Source organism: Sprattus sprattus (genome assembly GCF_963457725.1).
Source record: "Sprattus sprattus genome assembly, chromosome: 2".
Lineage (NCBI taxonomy): Eukaryota > Metazoa > Chordata > Actinopteri > Clupeiformes > Clupeidae > Sprattus > Sprattus sprattus.
The window spans coordinates 30,571,743-30,593,915 of NC_137921.1; the positions used below are offsets into that span (position 1 = coordinate 30,571,743).

General features: G+C 42.8%; 1 protein-coding gene across 1 annotated transcript in view; it reads left to right on the forward strand.

The window, feature by feature from the left end:
- Nucleotides 1–243: 243 nt before the first annotated feature.
- Nucleotides 244–22,173, forward strand: part of cyfip1 (cytoplasmic FMR1 interacting protein 1) — a 70,118-nt gene continuing 48,188 nt past the window's right edge. The window contains exons 1-6 of the mRNA XM_080833328.1: nucleotides 244–429; nucleotides 16,459–16,579; nucleotides 17,374–17,463; nucleotides 18,218–18,295; nucleotides 19,596–19,697; nucleotides 20,203–20,384. Of these exons, the coding sequence (XP_080689454.1) occupies nucleotides 16,463–16,579; nucleotides 17,374–17,463; nucleotides 18,218–18,295; nucleotides 19,596–19,697; nucleotides 20,203–20,384 (569 nt within the window). The 5' untranslated portion in view covers nucleotides 244–429; nucleotides 16,459–16,462. The remainder of the gene's footprint in view (nucleotides 430–16,458; nucleotides 16,580–17,373; nucleotides 17,464–18,217; nucleotides 18,296–19,595; nucleotides 19,698–20,202; nucleotides 20,385–22,173) is intronic.

Here is a 22,173-nt window from a genome sequence, read left to right on the forward strand (position 1 = left end):
TGTAGCTGTTGATTGGTTCGGCTAAGCAGACCCATCCTCTGTCGAGGGCCCTGGTCTTCTCTGTTAAGAGATCTTTAAATCAGTACATGACTGACTTCATGGCAAAAACAACAGTACTCCAGGCTAGATAGTCCCTCAATGCCCCTAGTGGATGTGTGCTTTAACGCGGAGTTGAGGTTTCCTGTTGCATTTCCCTATTACAGTGAGGCAGGAACTTCCAGTTCGACTTCCCCGCCTGCCTGCGATAACATCGGAGAGGCGAGATTCCACCGCAGTTAAGAAAAGTTTCAACATTAGCACATCGGAAAAGTTTCACTTTAACAAGAACATTAGGTGAATGTAATGCATTACATCTAAACGCTAAGAGCCGTCGTTAAATGGATTTGTAAGCCGACCGAACGGACTGTTTTCCCTGGAAAAGAAGAAAGGGTGGGTACTTTTATAAAGTCAGCTGTGCTAGCTGGGATAGGTATCCAACGCTGCCGAAAAGTTTGTTTCATTTTGCGTGCGGACTTTGTTAGATAATTGTTCAACTTCGCGTTTGAGTTCTAAATACTCACGAACAGCGATAGTTTTGAGCAAGATAAAAAGACAGGTAGGTGGCATAAGTCCAAGTTACATGGAAATATTGGTGAAACTACGTTCACTTATCTCACATAACTCTTGGGCCTGTGCTAGCTCGTGTGTGACTAATCTGCAAAGGTTTGGCTACAGATTAAAGAAAAAACAGATATGGAATACTGCCCCGCCTTTACCTCAAATGGAGTACGCAAATCCCTTCTTCATACCCTGATTGACATACATATCAATTCGTCTATTGTTGTTGGATGGATAACAAAATAATATGTTGACGAGTTTTAAAAAAAAATGTGCTGATGGTTATGGCTAGCAAGCTTCTTCTTCACCGCCCGTGCCTATTCATTACCTCTGGGTAAACTCCAGGACAAGCGGAGTAACATTTCTAGCATTTTCAGCACTATGTTAGGGAGGAATATGTATTTATTCAGTGCCCTTGTGACCTGTCAGCTTGTAGATGCCAGAATTGTATCGTTGTCAAACTAGGGAATTAGATTAGAATTACATTTTTCTCATAGTTGTTGAAAGTAAAAATGCATAACCAATACGTATTCAAAGGTTGAAAGTATAATGATTTCTGACTGGCAAATATAAGTTCCTCAGTAGTTAGATTAATGACCTAAAACAATTTTTTTTTACACGAACCACAGTCAATTATTTTTAGGGGATGGTCTCCAGGCTGAGTCTAAAATACTTCGGAGTTTGACATTTGTTTTTCCCTCAGGCATCCTAGTAACTCAGTTTGAATAAGATGCGAGCTGTCTGACTTTGTACTCAGAAGGAATCACCTAGCCTACACAGGCGTTTTCCAGTCTGTCTTTAACCTTTACAGACTACACACAATTTAAATTCACATGGATGAAGTTATGAATTAGTAGACTAAAGACCTGTCCTGGAAGAGGAGCTGCATGTAATTGTGGTTGCTCATGATAGCCATATTCAACAGCTGTGGTTTGGAAAAAGCGAAAATGGAACGCATTGGGGAACGTGACAGCTGTGCTCAAGGTTTTGGAGCATTTTCGTGTGTGTGTGTGTGTGTGTGTGTGTGTGTGGGGGGGATGTGTTGTGTAGCACAGAGAAGACACACCCTGCTGTGGCTCAGAATTAGCTGTATCCCTTCACCGCCCCAAACAGATTAAGGCCTGTCTGTCTTTTGGTCATCCTGTCATGAAAGGCAAGGTCAGGCTGACTCATCAGATGGCCTTTCATACCCTCTTGGGGGCCAGGGGTGGGTGGGTTTTCTAGTAATCAGAGGTGCAATTTTTCCTTTTCTGTCTGTAGTAAATCTGTCTGGTTTTGGGCGAAGGAGAACCAGCAGATTCTGGTGAACTTTGCTAGCAGAGTCATAAAACCCCCATGTCCTGTTTCCTGCTGAGGGTAGAGGGCTTCACCAGTGTTGTGGTGTGGGCATTTAAAACCCCCCATGAGTTTATTCTTACAGTCTCTGTGACTCATATCTTCTGCCACATCCTCAGTTTTACTGTATTTGTATATATCTGATACTTGGAGGAAGATATTGGGGCTGGGAGGTGTAAAAAAGCCGCTTTCCTCTTCACACTATTTGTGGTTGAACTTTTCTGCTTTCAGTTTCAGAAAGTGGCTGTTGATATAAGTGCTCTACTATAAACTCTGATTGAATTAGGAAACACATTATATGACATGCCTACACACCCTTCATGATTTGTAGGGGTCCTTCTGACAGAAGGTAAAAATAACTTGTTTTTTTCCCCTGAAGTTTCAGTTTCCTTCAGAGATTTCCCCTCATTCAGTGTGATGCTGAGATACGTGGTTGGGTGTTTTCTCTGGGGGGGGGGAAAGGATTTAACTGATTCTGCTAATGATACTATATTTTAGATAAACTTACATGTTTGTATGCCATTATTTGGCACAAACAAACAGACGGTATGTTTAGTTTGTAAGTGCCTAAAAAGATCACAATGATAAGAATTGACAATATTGATGTATTACCCAACCATTGAAATAGCTGGAATCAGTTCATTTTGTCCCCTCATTAGGTTAGTCAACAAACCAAATGCACATCTGAAAATGGTTATTGAATCTAGCACAGAGCAGGCTGATGAGGTGAAACTCAGTCATTTTAAAAACTCAGTTTTAGCCATTAACCTTTTTAGTCAGTATCATATCTGATGGACTTGGACTGTTCACAAAACACCAAGCCATCGCATCTCTTTAGCTGCACGGAAGTTGTAAACACTCTTTACAAGTGTTTGTAACCCCCCCCCCCCCCCCCCCCATTTTCTTTCTGTGAGCCGCATTGTGTTACCCCCTGGTATAAAATGCGCTGCACAAATACAGTTTGATTGGATTTGTTTTGATGTGAAGTATGGCAAGTCAGATGGATGGTTTCATTGCGATCACAGCAGGTAGAATGGGGCAGTAGTTCAGTAGATCCAGAGGAATTACATTACCGGTAATTTGCTTGGCTTTAACAGTGAGCATCGAGGCTCACTTTGAGAGAAAGGACCAGTGTTGCTGTATTCTTCACTCTGTCTGCTTCTTGAGCAGGAGTTGCATCGCCTTTGGTATGGTTCTGCTTCTTGATGTACTAGATTGCAAAAGCCAGAGGAGAGTACTGAAATCAGGTCCTTGGAGTAGCCAGAGAATAAGGCGGTCAAACTCGGTCAGCTTGGTGGCACTCTAGGCAGTTATTCTTTGAAGTGTGTGTGTGTGTGTGTGTGTGTGTGTGTGTGTGTGTGTGTGTGTGTGTGTGTGTGCAGGGTGCGATTTGTCCAAAAACCAGAGGGGGGGATTTTTTTTTTTTTTTTCATGACAAAAAAACAAGCAATACATAGGCCTAATTCTCTTCAAATTAACAATAGACACTATTAGGTTTCATTTTGAACAGTATATAAAATAGCCTACATGAAATATATTTTTTTCTGAAACAGGTTACTAGGAGATGCCCTGCTGGAAAAAACACTTCTCAGAGTTTGGGAACATTGTCAGAGCAAAAGGAAGCAAGTTTTTCTTCCGGGACAACGTTGCACTTTGCCTGGCTGAGGTTTGTAAAAGACCATAAGGATTGAAAAAGCGGACTGGAGGGTCTTCTAAGTTCGTCTTCTCTGATGAGTCCAATTTCACAGTAGGTGCAAGACTCTGTGGCTTGTAGGCCTCTCCAGGTCTCCGTCTAACCATCAGACGACCATGTGTTGGGCAAAGCTGAAAATTGGACTCAGAGAAGATGAACTTAGAAGATGACCTCCAGTCCGCTTTTTCAATCCTTATGGTCTTTTACAAACCTCAGCCAGGCAAAGTACAACGTTGTCCCGGAAGAAAAACTTGCTTCCTTTTGCTCTGACAATGTTCCCCAACTCTGAGAAGTGTTTTTTCCAGCAGGGCAATGCTCCATGCCACACAGCCAGGCCAGTAAAGGTGTGGATGGAGTACCACCAGATCAGGACCCTGTCATGGCCAGCCCAATTTCGAGACCTGAATCCCATAAAAAACCTCTGAAATGTGATCAAGAGGAAGATAGATGGTCACAAGCCATGAAAAGAAGCCGAGCTGCTTGAATTCTTGCGCCAGGAGTAGCATAAAGTCACCCAACGGCAATGTGAAAGACTGGTGGAGAGCATGCCAAGACACATGAAAGTTGTGATTTTAAATCAAGGTAATTCCACCAAATATTGATTTCTGAACTCTTCCTAAGTTAAAGCATTAGTATTGTGTAGTTTAAAAATGAATATGAGCTTGTTTTCTTTGCATTATTCGAGATCTGAAGACACTGCATCTTTTTTGCGATTTTGACCAATTGTCATTTTTCTGCAAATAAATGATCTAAATGACAATATTTTTATTTGAAATTTGGTAGGAATGTTGCCAGTAGGTTATAGAATAAAACAAAAATGTGCATTTTACTTTAACACATACCAATAAATAGTAAAACCAGAGAAACTGATAATTTTGAAGTGGTCTCTTAATTTTTTCCGCGGCTGTATACAATGTGTTTATGTGCATGAGGACGTTCGCGAATTCTGAGAATGCCGACAGTTCGGGTAAGGTGAACGTTAGTGCCAGCGATGTAAACAAGTGTAAGAAAACGCTGTCACAACCTGTCAGTTTTTTCATTGTTTTTTTAATAATTGAGGGTTATCCCCCCCATGTATGAAATTCATCCAGCTGAGGTGGGGATGTAAAAACCAGAGGGGGGGTAAATCCCCACCATCTCCCCCGGCAAATCGCACCCTGTGTGTGTGTGTGTGTGTGGCAGGAGAAGAATGTGAATGTGCAAGGGCATTTGACTTCGATTATGAGAAGTCATTTCAGTCAGGATAGGGAAACCTGACATGTTTTCTAATGTCATCAAGCACAGGCTGCAATAGATTTGATAATTTCGTAATCACTGAACGATGGAAGAGGTGAGCTGCTTGACTGCAGGTACAAATTCAAAGAGATTTTCCTGTGTGTTTGTGTGTGTGTGTGTGTGTGTGTGTGTGTTCAGTCTGTAGGCATAGACTGTCTTCAGTGAATCATCTGTAACCCAGATGACCTTTATGCTGAACTCACCCCGTATCAAACTCAGTTAGACTGATGGTAGTCATGGCGTTTCACCTCAGCCATCAGGGCACAATCTGGTTTGTTTGCCTTCGATGCCAGGGTGTAACATTGTTGTTTTTTTTTGAAGGGCAGAGTTTGTCTGGAGTGTGGTGGTGGTGGTGGTGGATGGGAGAACTGGAGGCACACAGGCACACAGGCTCAGTGTTGTCTCTCCTGCCTGCCAGCCTGTCAAGAAAGAACACACATCACACCACACACACCATATCACGCTAGGCCACGCAAGGTCACACACACAGACACACACACACACACACCGGAGTGTCTCCCCACTCTGCTTCCTTTCAAAGTCTTTCCAAGGGCTCCTTTCCTCGCTGGTCGCGTTTTTCAAACCCACTCTGTGCTCTTGAAATGCCTTTTGCCTGCTACACGAATGCCTCTTTCTCGTGTCTTTAAGGGCTAGTGAGGGCAAGTGCTCTGATGATCTGAAGGTGGCCCGATTGCAGTCTGGCATTAGCCTGTTAAGGCAATGGTGTGCCGAATGTTCTTGACATTGCAGAGGTTAGATTAACGAGGTTACGTTGGCTTGGAACTAAACTGGCCTCTTTGTCTACAGGGCAATTTGTCTCAGTGGGGAAGGAGCCGGGGATTAGCTCAGCACTATCCTCTATTTAGAAGACTAAGACTAAGCCCTTCTGCTGCCTTGTGTAGGGGTGATCCCCTTGTGCCCTACAGTTCTCATGCATGGCTGTTAAAGCGCACAGTGCACCGATAAGGCGAGACGTTGTTTTGGGTGGAAGGATGTCTGTGCCATGGAGCCCTTGAATACAGTCTCCTGTCACTTTCCAGTTCTTCATGTGTTTATATGGAACCTGGTAATAATTCCAATTCAGGTGTTCTGCGGTGTATACACATTTTTTAAAACTATTAATAGGTGTTGTAGAAGTCGAGAATCAAATGACTGCAAAGGGAGGCAAAGCTGGTCTTGGAGATCAGTAAAGAATTCATCCTGAGGGGACAGTTATTCCCCTGATATTCTTCTATGCTTTGTGTATATTTGCAAAAAAAAAATGCGAAGTGTGATGTAGTCAACCATTGCATACCGTAAACTATGCAATTACATGAATGCTGACACTTCACCCTATGGAAGAAAGGTTTGACTTTCCTACCACCTGTTAGATTTGAAGTAAATATCATCTATCAAGGTGCAGGTGATAATTTTACTATGGCCTGACGTACAATGCTGTTCAGCCTATAAGAAATCTGTTGTGTTGTGTGCATAATACTTTGGTTGTTATATGTCATATATTTCCTCCAAAAGCATCCACTTAGTACCATAATCGTTTTCATCCTTTTTGTCTTGAGCACAGCTGATATGAAATAATACATGCTTTTTATGAAGGCGATCTGTTGGTTCTTGAGGATTTTGTTAAACACAAACTGCGTGTGCAAATGTGTGGTGTAGACAGAGGCAACACAATTATAGTTATACGTAATGATGCAATGACAGCAATATTATTCCATGGAAACATTGTGTCAATTGAATAGAGTTGACATGTGAGCTGACTAACATTACTTTAATGAACAGTATAGCAAATTCAAAACTGATCTCGGCTCAAAACCACCTCCCTTTGCTTTCCTGAAGTCCATCACTTTACTTCTGCCCACATTGCAGTAGACTACATGTTTGTTGCATTTTGGGTTACCTGTGGTCCAGCAGCTATGGTTGTTGTCACTGGGGGTTGTGGTTAGTGTAGTCCAGAATCTATCATGTCCGACAACTTTATATCCCCTTTTTCGTTCCTTCTGCCTCAGTTCTTTGCTATGAGATTTAACTAGTATTAACAAACCAAAACTACAGCAAGACAAACGAAATCATAGTTTGCTTGTGCTGTCATTGTTTACACTAAAAATATGAATGAGCTGTCTCCACGAGCAACGAGTAAACACTTGCAAAACATGCGATGAAACATGCATTAAGTGCATGAGGCACAAAGAAGCTTAGTCTGCTTAAATAAACAAATGTTTTTTTATTATGGTAAGACCGAGCAAAGCAGCAAGAGAAATGAAATCACAGATTGCATGTGTCATAATTTATTATGCCAAATATGGGTAGAATGAATGACCCATATTTGCAAGCAAGTTTTTCACCTTATTTTTCATATTATGGTTATAAGTGGCAGAACTGGTGGACATATCGTTGGCCTACTTTATTTTGAGTAAACAGAAGCAAAACATGTACTTGGTTAATCCACAGTCACATTGATGTCTATATCTGAATGTTACAGCTGCATAAATGTTTAATTTCATAACTGACCTTTGCTGTAGTGTGCATAATATACTTTGAGTTATGATGGACTGTGAAAGTTACTAATTTAGTCTATATCAGCTTAAACCTACGTAATTAACACATTGCTCTGGGCATTAAATGCTAAGTCTTTCAAATGGAATTGTTGATTCTGGACACCTGAATTGAATTTCAAATTGTATATTGATAGTCCTTTAAACTGATTTGTTTTCCTCAGCCCAAGTCCACTTAAACGTTGGGTATGTGTCTTCTTTAAATACCTTGCGACAATACATATTGTGACAAAGGCCTAAATATACAGCACACAGCAATAACAGATTGATGAGTACTGGAGTTGCTCCTTGTGGAGTTGGCCAGACATGACCAGACCTGCAGGCCTAAAGGAATGAATTCCTACTTCTTGCTCTACAAGGGATTTTCTCGGGCAGAGACACTGTTAACCGTGGGTTGACCCACGACTATGTGCGCTTAAGCTTATTCGCTACTGTGGTAGATGATAGTTTTGGTGTTTCGGTCCGAGTTCTCCTGTGAGTTTCTGATGGTCTCAGTTTTTCTATCAGCACTGACCTCATAAAGGGGAAGTGGATCGAGAGCTCTGGCTGTTTTGAGCAACGCTTCCTCTTTCTCTCAGGAGCAGGAACATAGGGCCAGGAAAGAGTGTTGTGCACGTCCAGTTAATCTTTATGGTTGGTGATTCATTTTTGAACTTGTCATACACCTTCTCACATGGACAGTATCAGAGCTATGCAATCTCTGCTCAAGTAGTGCTTTATATAATTGGAATTTAGAATAACCATTTGTGTATTGCATTTGTGTTGAGCCCAGAGGTTCCGCTAGAGAAAAATGTTGCTGGTCAAAATAACCGGCAGAGTTTTCATTTGCCGGACATTTAAATGATAAGCCGGCCAAATATCTATTTCTGCTTCTAAATTAGCCTATTGAAGAAAACTGACGGCATGCGTAGCTTAAATAATAACATAATCAGGTAGTTTAGAATGCAACATGTTTATTTGCCAAAGTTCACATTGGGGAAAAAAACATTAATGTCTGATGCGCGTCAATAAGTGGCCTTTAATCGCAACCTGCTGTGGCGTTAAATTGAGCGCCGCAACATGGTCATTGCTCTGCCTATGTTCAATGAGAGTAGAGATTTCAAAATGATTCGACCCTCTTGTGAATCCGCTGCGTCGTCCTGCCTTTTCGCAGTGCTAACAGAACATTTTAATTTGACTATCAATTACCTCGCACCGGTGTTGTACCCGATTCAGCACCCTCCGCAGCAGATGCACCCCCTCGCGAGAGCACGCACCACTCGCTTGACTGGAAAGGAAAGCAGTTCGCCTAAACAAACGCAGGGGAAAATACTATACTACGATTTCATTATTTATGAAAGAGATGGGAGAGAAGAACTCAAGTGATTACAGTCTTTAAAACTATTCTAAAGAGTAGCCTACAAACAACCGTTTTTTTTTTTCTTCTAAAAAACTCGGATAATAGCGAACGCAAAAGAACACCTTTTTGTTCTGTGGAAATATAGCCTACCCCAGCCATGACTACAAAATGAATTAACTTAATTTTGCTTTGAGCAAGTTGAATGTATTTGACACGGCATTTCACAGGGGGTGCATCTGCCGCGGAGGGTGCTGAATACTCATCAGTTCGCTCCTTGTTTGAAACCGACGGTTTGCGCTTTATTTAAAATGCAGCATATGTGTAGTTGTTCTAACGGCAGATTAGCCTGTTCCTTTAAAACATAGGCCTAATAAGGGCAGTGCACGTTTGCTTTATAGGCCTAAATATTAGGATTGTTGTCAAATTCAGATTGTGTTTGGGAGACGGGATTTTTAAGAAATTCCAATCAGACAATTTGACCGGTGAGCTCTAATATTTTCGGACATTTCATTTTTTTTTCGGACAAAGACCGGCAATTACTGGACAACGGAAACGCTGGTTGAGCCTACCTACCCTCTGGCTCGTTAGGTGTGATGCTCGTTTGTGATCTAACTGTCAACTCTTACTGGGCCTATGTATGGGGTAATATTGCTGTTAGCTTTGCAAAGTTCTCCTTTAAACCTAAATAAACCTGAAGAGGTTCATGTCAACCATGCCTGGTTTTGCTGCAGTTATGTTAGTGCAAGTGACGTTGCCAAAATTCACCATAGCTTACATTCAACTGCAAAATAACGTTATCATTACGTGATGGAGGCTAACTTCATTGCTGGTTTATTTGTTAAACATGAGGCAGTTGGTGCCTTCTCCTTCATCATATCTCACATCATATCACAAAGCTAGCTATAATGCCGTGGTTTGTCAGTGGAAGTTAATGTTACAATAACAAACGTGAACGAACGATAAGAATATATGTAATTGTGCCCTGACTATGTAATGGTTAATATACATGTGATTTGAGTTCTTTAGAAGCTAGGTAAGTTGTCTCACAGTGCTATAGATCGCACTCAGTACCAAGTGCTTACTGATACATGACGGTGGTCTATTGTTAGGACTCTTTAAAAAAACCTCTTGCTTCCTATGTGGATTTGTCTGGAGATCACAAGACACTGACCTCCAGCCAGCCAGCCAGCCAGCCATCCTCTGTGAGTTCTGCCAAAGAGAACCACACTGGCTCAAACTTGCAGTGTTTATCAGCAAGTCTCCCTTCACCCAAGCCAGTTGCCAGTTCCTCAACTTTGCTTGATAGAGGGCACGTTAATCTGATGGTGCGAGGAAGGGCTACCATTGCCTGCCCATGTGTCCAGCTGTGGGCCTGTTGGGTCAGCATCCGTCCCAATTTCGCCCGCTCTCATGAACACCAATCTTGTGCAGGGCTTGACACTAACTTTATGGCTTAGAAGCACTGTGCTCCTAACCCAGAAAAATTGGGAGCACCAGCAAATTTCTAGGCGCACCACTATAAAAAGTTGGCCAAACCAAGTAATACTACTATTGATCAATGTTAACAACCTGGAATAACATATTTGAACAGATTATAAAAGGAAAGGCATGACCTTGCTTAGGCCTACATTGATAGGTGGAAAAATAATTGCATGGTATTTTAGGTGATTAAGATGGTAGGGCAAATTACACTATGTGTTATAACCAAATTCTTTTATATTAAGAAAAAACAACAACGTTCAGTAAGTTAATTAGACAGAGAAGAGATGCTGAACTCCGGTCTCCTGGCTCTACGGCCAGCTCTGAACCACTTCCTTACCAATGAGGGGGGCGTGTGAGAGCATTTCAGCAGTGTTGTGCACGTTCACACCTCTCATGAACTAGTTCAAAGTTCAGTTCATACAAGTAAATATGAATCGTTCACGTTCATAGTTCACCATTTAAATTCTAAACTCGTTCAGCATCTCTTCTCTGTCTAATTAACTGACTGAACGTTTGCCCAAAAAATTAACTGATTAAGTGACAGTGCTCGTAACAATTATGAGCACGATAAACTACAGGGAACTAACGGTAAGAATGCAAACCTCTTAAGCAATGATATGCGACTGGCTTAATCTAAGATATACAAGAGCATGAACACTTAATGAATGACCGCTCAAAAGTTAGCAAAGGTAAACCCTGTAACACTCGTATTTGTACATTAGCAGTTTATGCTAAGCGTGTTCACGAACAGTAGCCTACCATCATGCTAGATTAATTAAGTGACAGTGCTCGTAACAATCATGAGCAAGCTAAACTATAACAAACACATAATGACAAGGTAGGCTACAAAGTCAAGCTTACGTATAGGCTACATGGACGCACACAACTTCAACAAAGTGCAACGTTCAATTCAGGGACGTGCAGTCATAGGAGGCAGGGGAGGCAGAGCCTCACCTGTCATTTTGAAAAGTAAAAAAAAAAAATATTAAAAAAATATATATTTTTTCAATTATAATAATCATATATATTTATGTATTATAAAATAAATATTCATATTTCTCTAGTTATCTGTGTTACGAGTGTCATTTCTGCATGATTCCGAGCATTTCAAGCATTTTTATTATCAAAATCGCTGAATTTGAGCATTTCCGGTTCCCAGGGACAGTAGACGTGCCGTGTACTGAGGCAAATGCATTGCTGTCTATGGACAGCTGAACCAGTGCCTCAGTAGGGATTGCGCAATCACTCCAAACTGGGTTTTACGCATGCGTGCGCAAGCGCAGAACCTTTGAGTTGAGCTCAAAATGCATTGAAAAATATTGCTTACTGAGGCAGGCAGTAGCACTGATTCAGTAAAGGGGGCGAGCGAGAGCGCAATTCTCGGGTATATAGTCTTACGTTGGACTTGTCTTCTTCTACACACTTCTACTTGACCTTGACGGCGAAAATGGAAGATTGCATTGCTAACCTGAAGCAGCTCTCAAAATTGGACTTGCAGTCCAAACGTGAAATGATTAATAATGGGAGACCAATGGCGGAGCTAAAATGTTTGATTCAAACGACGGGACCGAAGGTATTGACATTGCATTGGAGTGTTTCATGTTTTCCAACGGGACATATTCATGCGGAACACAAACCTCGCTAAAGGCTGCTAGGTGCAGGGAGCCGTGAATGGATTAGGAGCTTGCGAGTGCACCAACTTTAAATTATACCGGTCAGTAGAACATTTTGGTATTGTGTGCTATGTCTGTGGTGTTTACCTGTTTGCTTGTTAATACGTTGTGTAAATAAATATGTAAGTGTTTTTTTCTCAACTTCGAATTCAAGTGTCCGAGTTGCATTGTTGGGCAAGCTACTTGATATTTGTAGTGAGCTAAGCTATCAGCTACTCTACAATAAATTCAGCTTCACTACACAGACACTCAAAAAAAAGTAGCAAGCTAAGTTACATAAACCTGTCAAAAGTAGTTTGATACATTAGAAGCTACTTTCAGTTAAACAAACTGCATGCCAAGTCAATTCAATTTTAGGGATCAACACAACTGTCAGTCAGATAAAAACGGTTGAATGGATGAAATTCGTGTGTTCGTATGTTTGTGTTGGATGTCATTGACGTTGACAGGAACTTTTTCTTTGGATTACAAAGAAGGCATCTGAAAACATATTTAGTTTCACTCGTCGCACGGACTTTTCACTTTTTAACTTTCATCATCTTCAGCTGTATCTAAATATCAACAGCATTCTAGTTATCCGGTTGCCTAGAATCTGCATGCAAACTACCCATTTAAAATTAGGGGAGAATTCATTTTAAATGTATGAGCAGCGTCTGGTGTACTTGAAATGACGATATCTATCTATCTATTTTCACTCGTCTCGCCTAAAGTGATGTACTGCTTATTTTTTGTGTTTAATGGCTGCAGGGAAGCCTGTTATGAATGAACATCAGAAAGGTCCAGGATAAATTAGCTTTCGAGGACGCTACTGCGGTACTTGATCAATAAAAGAGCTTAGCTACTGAAAAGTTACTTGGTTTTGTAAATAGCGACGTAACTGCCAAGCTACTGACAAATGTAGTGACGCTACTGCCCATCACTGCCGAGTTATGTAAAAGGTTATATTTTCCCTAGACAAATTGAAATGAGCCATATCATTGGTGGGAGGGCTACATACGCTTCCTTGTAACGATTAATATCTTATTTGACACGGTGTAAAAGTTCAATTACCACACCGATTGTACGTTTAGCTGTCATAAAAGTCAGTTAACTATTGAGCCGCATAACTTCTTGTAATAATAATCGTTTAAAAGTAATAGTATTAGACAATAAAACATGATGTTTTTTCAGTTCTGGTGGGGTAGCAACGGGAGCTATTTCTATTGTCTTTTCAAACCTTTACTTGGGAAGCATTTCTTAAACTGAGTAGACATGCAGAATATTTTAGTAACCTCATCTCGTAACATTCGTTGATAGAATGCAGGCTGCGAGGCTCGCGTCTAACTAACCAGCCTGCGTCGCTTTGATACATTTAAAAAAAAAAAAAATCTGCGTCTGCGTCGTTTTGATACATTTAAAAAAAAAAAAATCGCTAACAGCCAATAGGGAGATTGCGTTGCACAGGCCACAGGGTCAACTTGTGCTGTTAGAGACACACTCGGTATATCAGAAAGGATCAAAGAGAACGGGCCCCCCTCTACACGGGCCCGGGTGCAATTGCTCCCGTTGCTACCCCTTCAGAACCGGGCCTGTACATCATACATGTATATGCTTATGGTTTAAAAATTGTCATGTCACCAGAACTGAAAAAACATCATGTTTTATTGTCTAATACTATTACTTTTAAACGATTATTATTACAAGAAGTTATGCGGCTCAATAGTTAACTGACTTTTAGTGATTACGTCATTCCGATCTCTAGTTGTTTAAAAAAAAAAAAATAGAAATGTATAGAATGTATTTCTATTTTTTTTTTTTTAAACAACTAGAGATTGGAATGACGTAATCACTTCCGGTTTCTGTGCCTCACCAGCTGTGAACCTCACCGCACGTCACTGGTTCAATTATGTTAAAATATTCCCGAAGTTAACTAGCCTGGCCATTACCAGCCTGTGACTCCATTTCATTCCGTCTTTCAGCTTGAAATCAATTCAGGCGGAAATACGTAGGCTGGTGTCACCAGGCTAGAAGTTAACTGCCACTCCATCTAAATAAGCCGTGAAGAGAAATCAAAACACTATCACATGACCAACGCAATTACCAAATATGGTCATTTACCTAAACATGCTCTGTCTTGGCAACTTAACAAATAATTACTATGGCCTTTTTAACAGGTACTTAGCAATAGATAAAGACAGCGTCTTTCCTCAGTAGAAGGAAAGCATTCCTGCTTATTTCTATAGGCGCACGCGTGCGACCATGATTTCAACTCAAGTCGCACGGCCAAAATTCCAGTCGCATGTGCGACCAGATCAGTCGCACTGTCAAGCCCTGTTGTGCCTGTTTATGTGTTTACCTTGGGTTATTGCTCGTTGCTTTTCACACAAATATGAATAACATTCTGTACTTAAGGGAAATGTAAAAATAAATGTGAGTCCCACAAGTCGTTTCTTGCTCCCGCTCCCGCACACAAGCAGTTTCTTCCTGTCAGCAACAGATCTTTGTGTCCTGTCCCACGCCACACACTGCTGCGCTGGGCTCCACGGTCCTCTTGTGCCCTGCCGCTGAGGGCATGTGCCACGCAGCTGTGTGCGAGGGCACAGACTGCATCTGTTGAGCCAGATAAAGCTGCTCTGTGCCGCCAGTCTGGCCTTGTCTTAGAGCTCCTCAGTGCCAAATCCCATGTTGACAGGCTTTAAATTTGGTGTTCAGTCCGCAGGGCTGACTGGACGTTTTTAAAGAATGGTTCTTGCTGTAGAATATGGGGTGTGTTGTGCTAAGATTACAAAATGGGGCTGAATTTACTGTCAAGACACTGGCAAGACTGTTTGTTTTGTTGTGGAGTTGTTTTTGTGTGTGTAAAGAAACACACTAGGAGTGTAGGGGAAATAGATTCAGTTGAGTGATATTTTGCATCACATGAAGTGGCAGGTATGGGTCCTTTATTGTCTCACTTATTGTAAGTGCCCAAAGAACAATTGCAATACATCAGAAAATCCCAGTATAATTATAAATCTTGATGAGTCATTAAAAAAAAAAAAAAAAAACATGATTAAGTCAGAACTATGGTGCTTCCTGCCATAAGACCATTGGCTGACTTCAAGTTTATGCAGTTTTAATCACATTGGGTTTTCTTCTCCCATATTATAGTAAGTAATTAAGTGAATTATACAGGATATTGGATATCGAATATATATATATTATATATAGAATACATAGTTTATATAATCAGGTTCATTGTGTTTTTTTTTATGTAACTGGTCATGAACAGGATCAGAATCTCTCTGAGCTCCACTTACCCCCTGCTCTCTCAGGGCAGCATAGGGCCTGTGTCTCCCTCTCTGAGCCCCACTAACACCCTACTCTCTGACGGCAGCATAGGGCCTGTGGATGCCCCTATCTGAGCCCCACTAACCCCCTGCTCTCTCAGGGCAGCATAGGGCCTGTGTCTCCCTCTCTGAGCCCCACTAACACCCTACTCTCTGACGGCAGCATAGGGCCTGTGGATGCCCCTATCTGAGCCCCACTAACCCCCTGCTCTCCCAGTGCAGCATAGGGCCGGTGGATGTCCCGCACTGACCCCCTTCACATGCCCACAGCCTTTTGTCCCGGCCTGTTGTCCATGTATCCATGGTGATCTGTTGTTTTTTATTGTGTCAGTCTTTGATTACTGTGGTGTGTGTGTGTGTGTGTGTGTGTGTGTGTGTGTGTGTGTGTGTGTGTGTGCTAGTTTTGATCTGTGTGGCTATTGGCCTGCGGCTGCCCGTGAAGTCCTTCATCAGCATTTGCTAAACAGAGGGCCCTTCTCTAATCAGCCCAGCAGCGCTGTGCCACACACTATTCAAACACACACACACATGTACACACACACACACGTACACATAATGCACACACACACATGCACACACCCGCACGCACGCTCACATGCACACACTCAAGCACACATGCATGCACACACACACACACACACACACACATGTACACACACACAAGCACACATGCATGCACACACAGACACACACATGTACACACAGTCACACACACACACAAGCACACATCCGCACGCACGCGCACATGCGCACGCGCACACACACACACACACACACATACATTCACCTTCACATTCTCATTCAAATACACACACACACACACATATTGTACATACATGCACACACTCTCACACATTCATTCACATTCACACACCCACACATGCACTCACCCTCAGTCACTTACTCTCAAATATGTTTTGATCACAAGGATATGAGCCTTCCATTTGTGTTACCATGGTTGCAAGAGGAGCAAAAAATGAGAAAAATTTGAGGCGAAGCGGCTGTCAGTCAACATCAGCAGGCAGCTAAAGCTTGGAGCTTCCTGTGCCTCTGCGTATCTGTCTGTCAGTCAGTCTGTGTCTGTCTGTCAGTCTGTGTCTGTCTGTCTGCAGCCTCACATCTCACGTTCATGCCTCAACGTGTGTGTGTGTGTGTGAGTGAGTGATTGTGTTTTCCTGACTGTGTCTCTTCCTCTGTGTTTCAGGTCCATGGCGTCCACAGTCACTTTAGAGGATGCCCTGTCCAACGTGGACCTGTTGGAGGAGCTGCCACTCCCTGATCAGCAGCCCTGCATCGAGCCTCTGCCCTCCTCCATCATCTACCAGGTCACCCCACACACTGCCCCTGTTAACAATTATAATAAAAATTATCATAATAACATCAAAATGACAATAATCCGTTTTATTTGTACCAGGTCACCCCACACACTGCCCCTGTTAACAATTATAATAACAACAATCATAATGACATCAAAATGACAATCTGTTTAATTTTTAGAATACATTTGTAACATGATTCACTAGGTGCTTACCAGAAAAATCTAGAAGGGCACTTGGTGAGTGCAGACCTCCGCCAAAACCAATAGTGCACCCGTGTCAGAGAATCAGACGGAATAGAATTAATGGCTTCTTCCTTGGCCCATGCTGAACCCCGCTGACAAGTTTCATGAAAATCAACCGGGTAGTTTTTGTGTAATCAAACAAACACTAATGAACACATAACCTCCTTGGCAGAGGTAATTAATCAGGGCAATGCAATATCATGAAACTAAGACATTAAATTTAACAAATAAAAAGAGAAACTTTTTAGAAATAAACAGATAAATGAGGTGCTATGAGAATTAAAGTTCAAGCTGACCTTACAGTTACAAAGACTAAGGCTGTTCTGATGTAACCGCTTGTAAAACTTGCTCTCAAATGAAACTCGGGCATAGCAGTTCACCAGACACCAGAGTTTGTGCTTTTATAGTTGTAGTAGTAGTTGTTGCAGTGTTAGATCTTTTGAAGCTGCATTTTCAAACCTGTTGTTTATTTGACTGATGAAATTGGCGTTTGATGCTGTAAATTGAATTAGATGTGACGCATGATGTATTAATTCTGTATTTTCGTTGTACTTGCAGCCCAACTTCAACACCAACTTTGAGGACCGCAATGCCTTCGTTACTGGGATTGCACGCTACATCGAGCAGGCCACCGTTCACTCCAACATGGTAAAGCAGCAGCTTCAACCCCCCCCACCCCTGCCCCTTTCCTGTCTTGGGGTGATGTAGGGTGATCAACCTTACACTGGGGCTTGTTCATTTACGCCCACTCTAAAGGGCCTTGAGTCCATAAACACCTCATTTCCTGACCTGGAACAATAAGCCACCAGAACTGGGGACACAAGCTGCCATGCCAAGGGCTTGTCGCAGGGTTCAATGGCGTCAGGAGGGCCTCAGGAAAGGGAATTGTCCGCCCTGTCAGTCCCAAGCCAAGGACCCTTGCGAGGCCCGGCGGGGCCTCCCAGAATGGCCCAATGATAAATGGGTGCTTTAGCGGGGTTAGTGTGGTGGAATAGAGGCCCACTGTGCTCCATTAGTGAGGGGTAATGGCCACCTAAGAGGCGGCGGGTTCAGATCAAACGGCACTCTGTATGCAGAGCGAGGGGAGCCCGCTCAAGCGGCTAGCTCGCTGCTGCACGGAGACCGCTGTAGCATGGTGTGTGTGTGTGTGTGTGTGTGTGTGTGTGTATTCATTCATGCATTTAACTCATCATTCAAATCATTTTGACAATTTTGACACAAATCATCAGTGCAGTTACCGTTGAGCTGTAACTGTGAACAGTAATGGTATCTTCCACCATGGCTGAAGGGGAACTTTGTAGTGTAGTGTTGTGCAGAAGTGAAATGCTGTGACTGCTGGAGGGTCTGGGTGGCTGACTGTGTGTGTGTGTTTGTGTGTGTGTGTGTGTGTGTGTGTGTTTAGAATGAGATGCTGGAGGAGGGGCAGGAGTACGCTGTCATGCTGTATACCTGGAGGAGTTGTTCCAGAGCCATCCCGCAGGTAGGCACACACACACACACCGATATGCAATCACATAATCACAAACACACAGACAAATACAATCTCACACACATCGCAAACACCCATATGCACGAACACACACACAGAGACAGATACGCAACCACACAATCACACATATGCATAGGCATACACAGATACACACACACACACAGACACACAGTCGCTAGGGCTGCAACGATATTGGATCGAACCGAGAAATCGCGACACTCTGGGCCACGAACCTGCATCGCGATGCGAGGAGGCAGAACCGTGACATGCCCTCAAAAAGTTTGGTTCGCTAGTAAAGGCGGCGGCTGCTTGCTTCAGCGTTGGGGTTAATTGTTGCGCAAAATGTACTCAGTGCAGTTCATGCTCCCAAGGGTTGCGCGTGTTGTCATGAGCCTGCCATTTGCTTGGCAGATAGAAAGCTGTTTCCCTAACAGAAAGTCTGAAGCTTGAAGTTCTTTTCAAACCTTTGCTTGGGTAGCACTGCTAAACTGAGCAGACATGCAGACTACATTTTAGTAATCTCATCACGTAACATTCGTTTTCTAAAAACAATCACATAGTATTGCATGTTTTACTGTGGTAGAAAATACGTTAGCTTAATGCTAACGTATATGGGAAATCCTATAGAGACCGCGCTAGGTATTAGCATCAATTAATTCACGTTAATGTTTTTGTATGAGCCTGACATTTGCTCTGCAGATAGATAACAGGTTCCGAAGTTTGTTGAATGTTTTTCAACAGCATTGCTTTGAGTAATAAAAACCTCAATATTTGGTTATAAATTGTTTCTTCATTTTTTTATAGCTCATACTTATTCTAATGTGAATTAGAAAATATATTTTAAAAATCGCGAGGTAAAATAATAATAATAATAATATCGTGGGGTGTATCGAACCGTGGGTCAAGAATCGTGATACGAATCGAATCGTGAGTTGGTGTATCGTTACAGCCCTAACAGTCGCACATGCATGGTCACATTGTTTCCGTTACATGCTCACACAACCACGCACACCCTTTCACAGTCACACTTCCACTATATGCCACACACAGTCTCAGTATGTCTGTCACCGTCTTGCAGAAACATTCACACTTTTTCCCCCCTTATCACACACAAATGTACACTCACAGTTTCTATGACAGTCTCTCTGTTTCACACACACACACACACTGACACAGAAAAATTCTCATGAATGTACACACACAATCATAAATAAATACTCCCTATCTTTGTCCACAATTTGGTAGCTTTCTTTGCTTCTGCCTTATGACCGATGAAATTTCCCCCTGGCAGGTCAAGTGTAATGAACAACCTAACAGGGTGGAGATTTACGAGAAGACTGTTGAGGTCCTGGAGCCCGAAGTCACCAAGCTCATGAACTTCATGTACTTCCAGGTAACACATTTAAGTATGCTGTGATGTTTAAGTGTGCAATAAGAGCCTTCTCACGCATGTACTTCCACACATGTAAGTATGCTCTGATGTTTAAGTGTGCAATAAGGGCCTTCTTACACATGTACTTCCACACATTTAAGTATGCTGTGATGTTTAAGGGTGCAATAAGAGCCTTCTCACGCATGTACTTCCACACATTTAAATCTGCAACAAGAGCAAAGGTACTCTCACTTCTCTGAGGTTTCCCACCTCTGCATGATGACTCATTTACTCCGTTTATGAGCTTCACCTTTTATTCATACACACACACACACACACACACACATATGTATACAAACCTTGAAAAACTTGTCAATCTTGTTGAGATTGATATGCTTCTTGGCATCCAGCTTGTAGATGCTTTTGTTGCTTTCCCCCCTACTCCCCAAACAAACACACACACACACACACACACACACACACACACACATTTCTGATGACGCCCTGTCCCTCTTGACCCCCCTAGCGCACAGCCATCGACCGCTTCTGTGGGGAGGTGAGGCGCCTGTGTCACGCGGAGCGGAGGAAGGACTTTGTATCGGAAGCCTACCTGCTCACGCTGGGGAAGTTCATCAACATGTTCGCCGTGCTGGACGAGCTCAAGAACATGAAGTGCAGCGTCAAGAACGACCACTCCGCTTACAAACGGTATGTCTGTACTACACATACGGAAGTGTACACACACACACGCACGCACGCACGCACGCACGCACGCACGCACGCACGCACGCACTCAAAAACATGAAGTGCAGCATCAAGAATGACCACTCCGCCTACAAATGGTATGCCTGTACTACTCATACGCAAGAATTCACATACACACACACATGAACAAAGCTTCACCCATATTTTAAATTAACGCATGTGGAAACTCACACACACAAACACACACACACGCTCAATCACATGACATTCACTAGATGCAATTATGCCATTGCTCAGATTGCCCCCAAGTTACCTGGAAAATAAGATGTCCCTGGATACATTGGATGATTAGGCACATGTATGTTGACTCAATTAAGCTCAAACCTGATCGGCCAAATCAAACGGCCACATCAGCAGCCTGCAGTGAAAAATCCCTCAAGGACCAACTGGGCAGTCCCTCTCTCACTCTGTCCCAACCTGACACCAGATGGCAGAGTGGAGCTTCTCTCTCTCTCTCTTTCTCTCTCTCTCTTTCTCTAGTCAGGTATCGCACTATCACTGACTGTGCGCTGTTTCCCCCTCGCTGGTTTTAATGTGTCTGTCACAGGTGTGTTGGGGGAGATAGAAGAAGGCTTAGCGTGTATTATGATGAACACCGTATCTATCAGCCATGGCAGAAAAAAAAGGCACAACGATGACTTAGCCTACTTTTGCGGATTGTTAAAACCGTGTCTTAAGACGGAGGATATCGCTTCTAGTCATGAGAGTGGAGAAAGTTTGCTGAGAGAGTGTGGGTGCATTTTATTTAACCGCTGGAGCCTAACCGAGAGAGCACTTTTGGATATAAGTTTTGGTTTGTTGTTGCTGTTGTAAAAGTTTATCAATATTTCAGGTCTGTGAGATGCCCTGGCGGAGGGCAGAGCCGAAGCTGTGCTTAAGGGGGGCACAGATCACACAGACTCCGAATCAGTGCTGACAGCTGCCCAGACACACACACGACCCCCCCCCCCCCCCCCCCCACACACACAGACACACACACAACAGCCCCCCCCCCGCACACACACACACACACACAACCCTTCCCCCACACACACACAGACACACCCCCCTACACACACACAGACATACACACTCACATAGAAACACCTACTAACATATGCGCACATACACATACACACTTCTCCTTTCACATCCCCAGTTACATTTTTCATTCTCTCCTGCTCTTGGCTGGAGTCAAATATCTATCCCACTTTCTCTCTTTGTCTCTTCGAGTAACTTAAGAGGATTACTCAAGCACTTGGGTGTTCGTGGATGAAGGGTGAAGAGGTTAACACAGGGACGTCATGTAGCAGTCATTCAGTATGACACCTTGTGGTTGATGTGACTATGTGACTTTACATTATTCACAATAATGTTAACGTCAGACAGGCTGTTATGTTTGGCCACCACACTGAACCTCAGTGGCTCCTGACGTGCAGGTTGGTGCCCCCCATGGTTCCCACGGGATGGGTGAGTGGGTAGATGTCCGTGGCATTAACACGTGCTTTGAGTGCCCTATGCGTAAAAGTGCTATACAAATGCAGTCCATTTCCCCTTTGTTCAGTTCTGTCTGAATCTGAGTGGGTTGACTGTCATGATGGAATAAAGGTGAAGGACTGGTATTTAATAGATGCTTTTATCCTACTGATAACCACCACCCACTACACAGTACTCTCAATAAACAGATAAGCTTATTCAGTGGCAGACTCCTGTCACCGTCATACTCATCGGACAGGCTAAGGAGGTCCTTTGT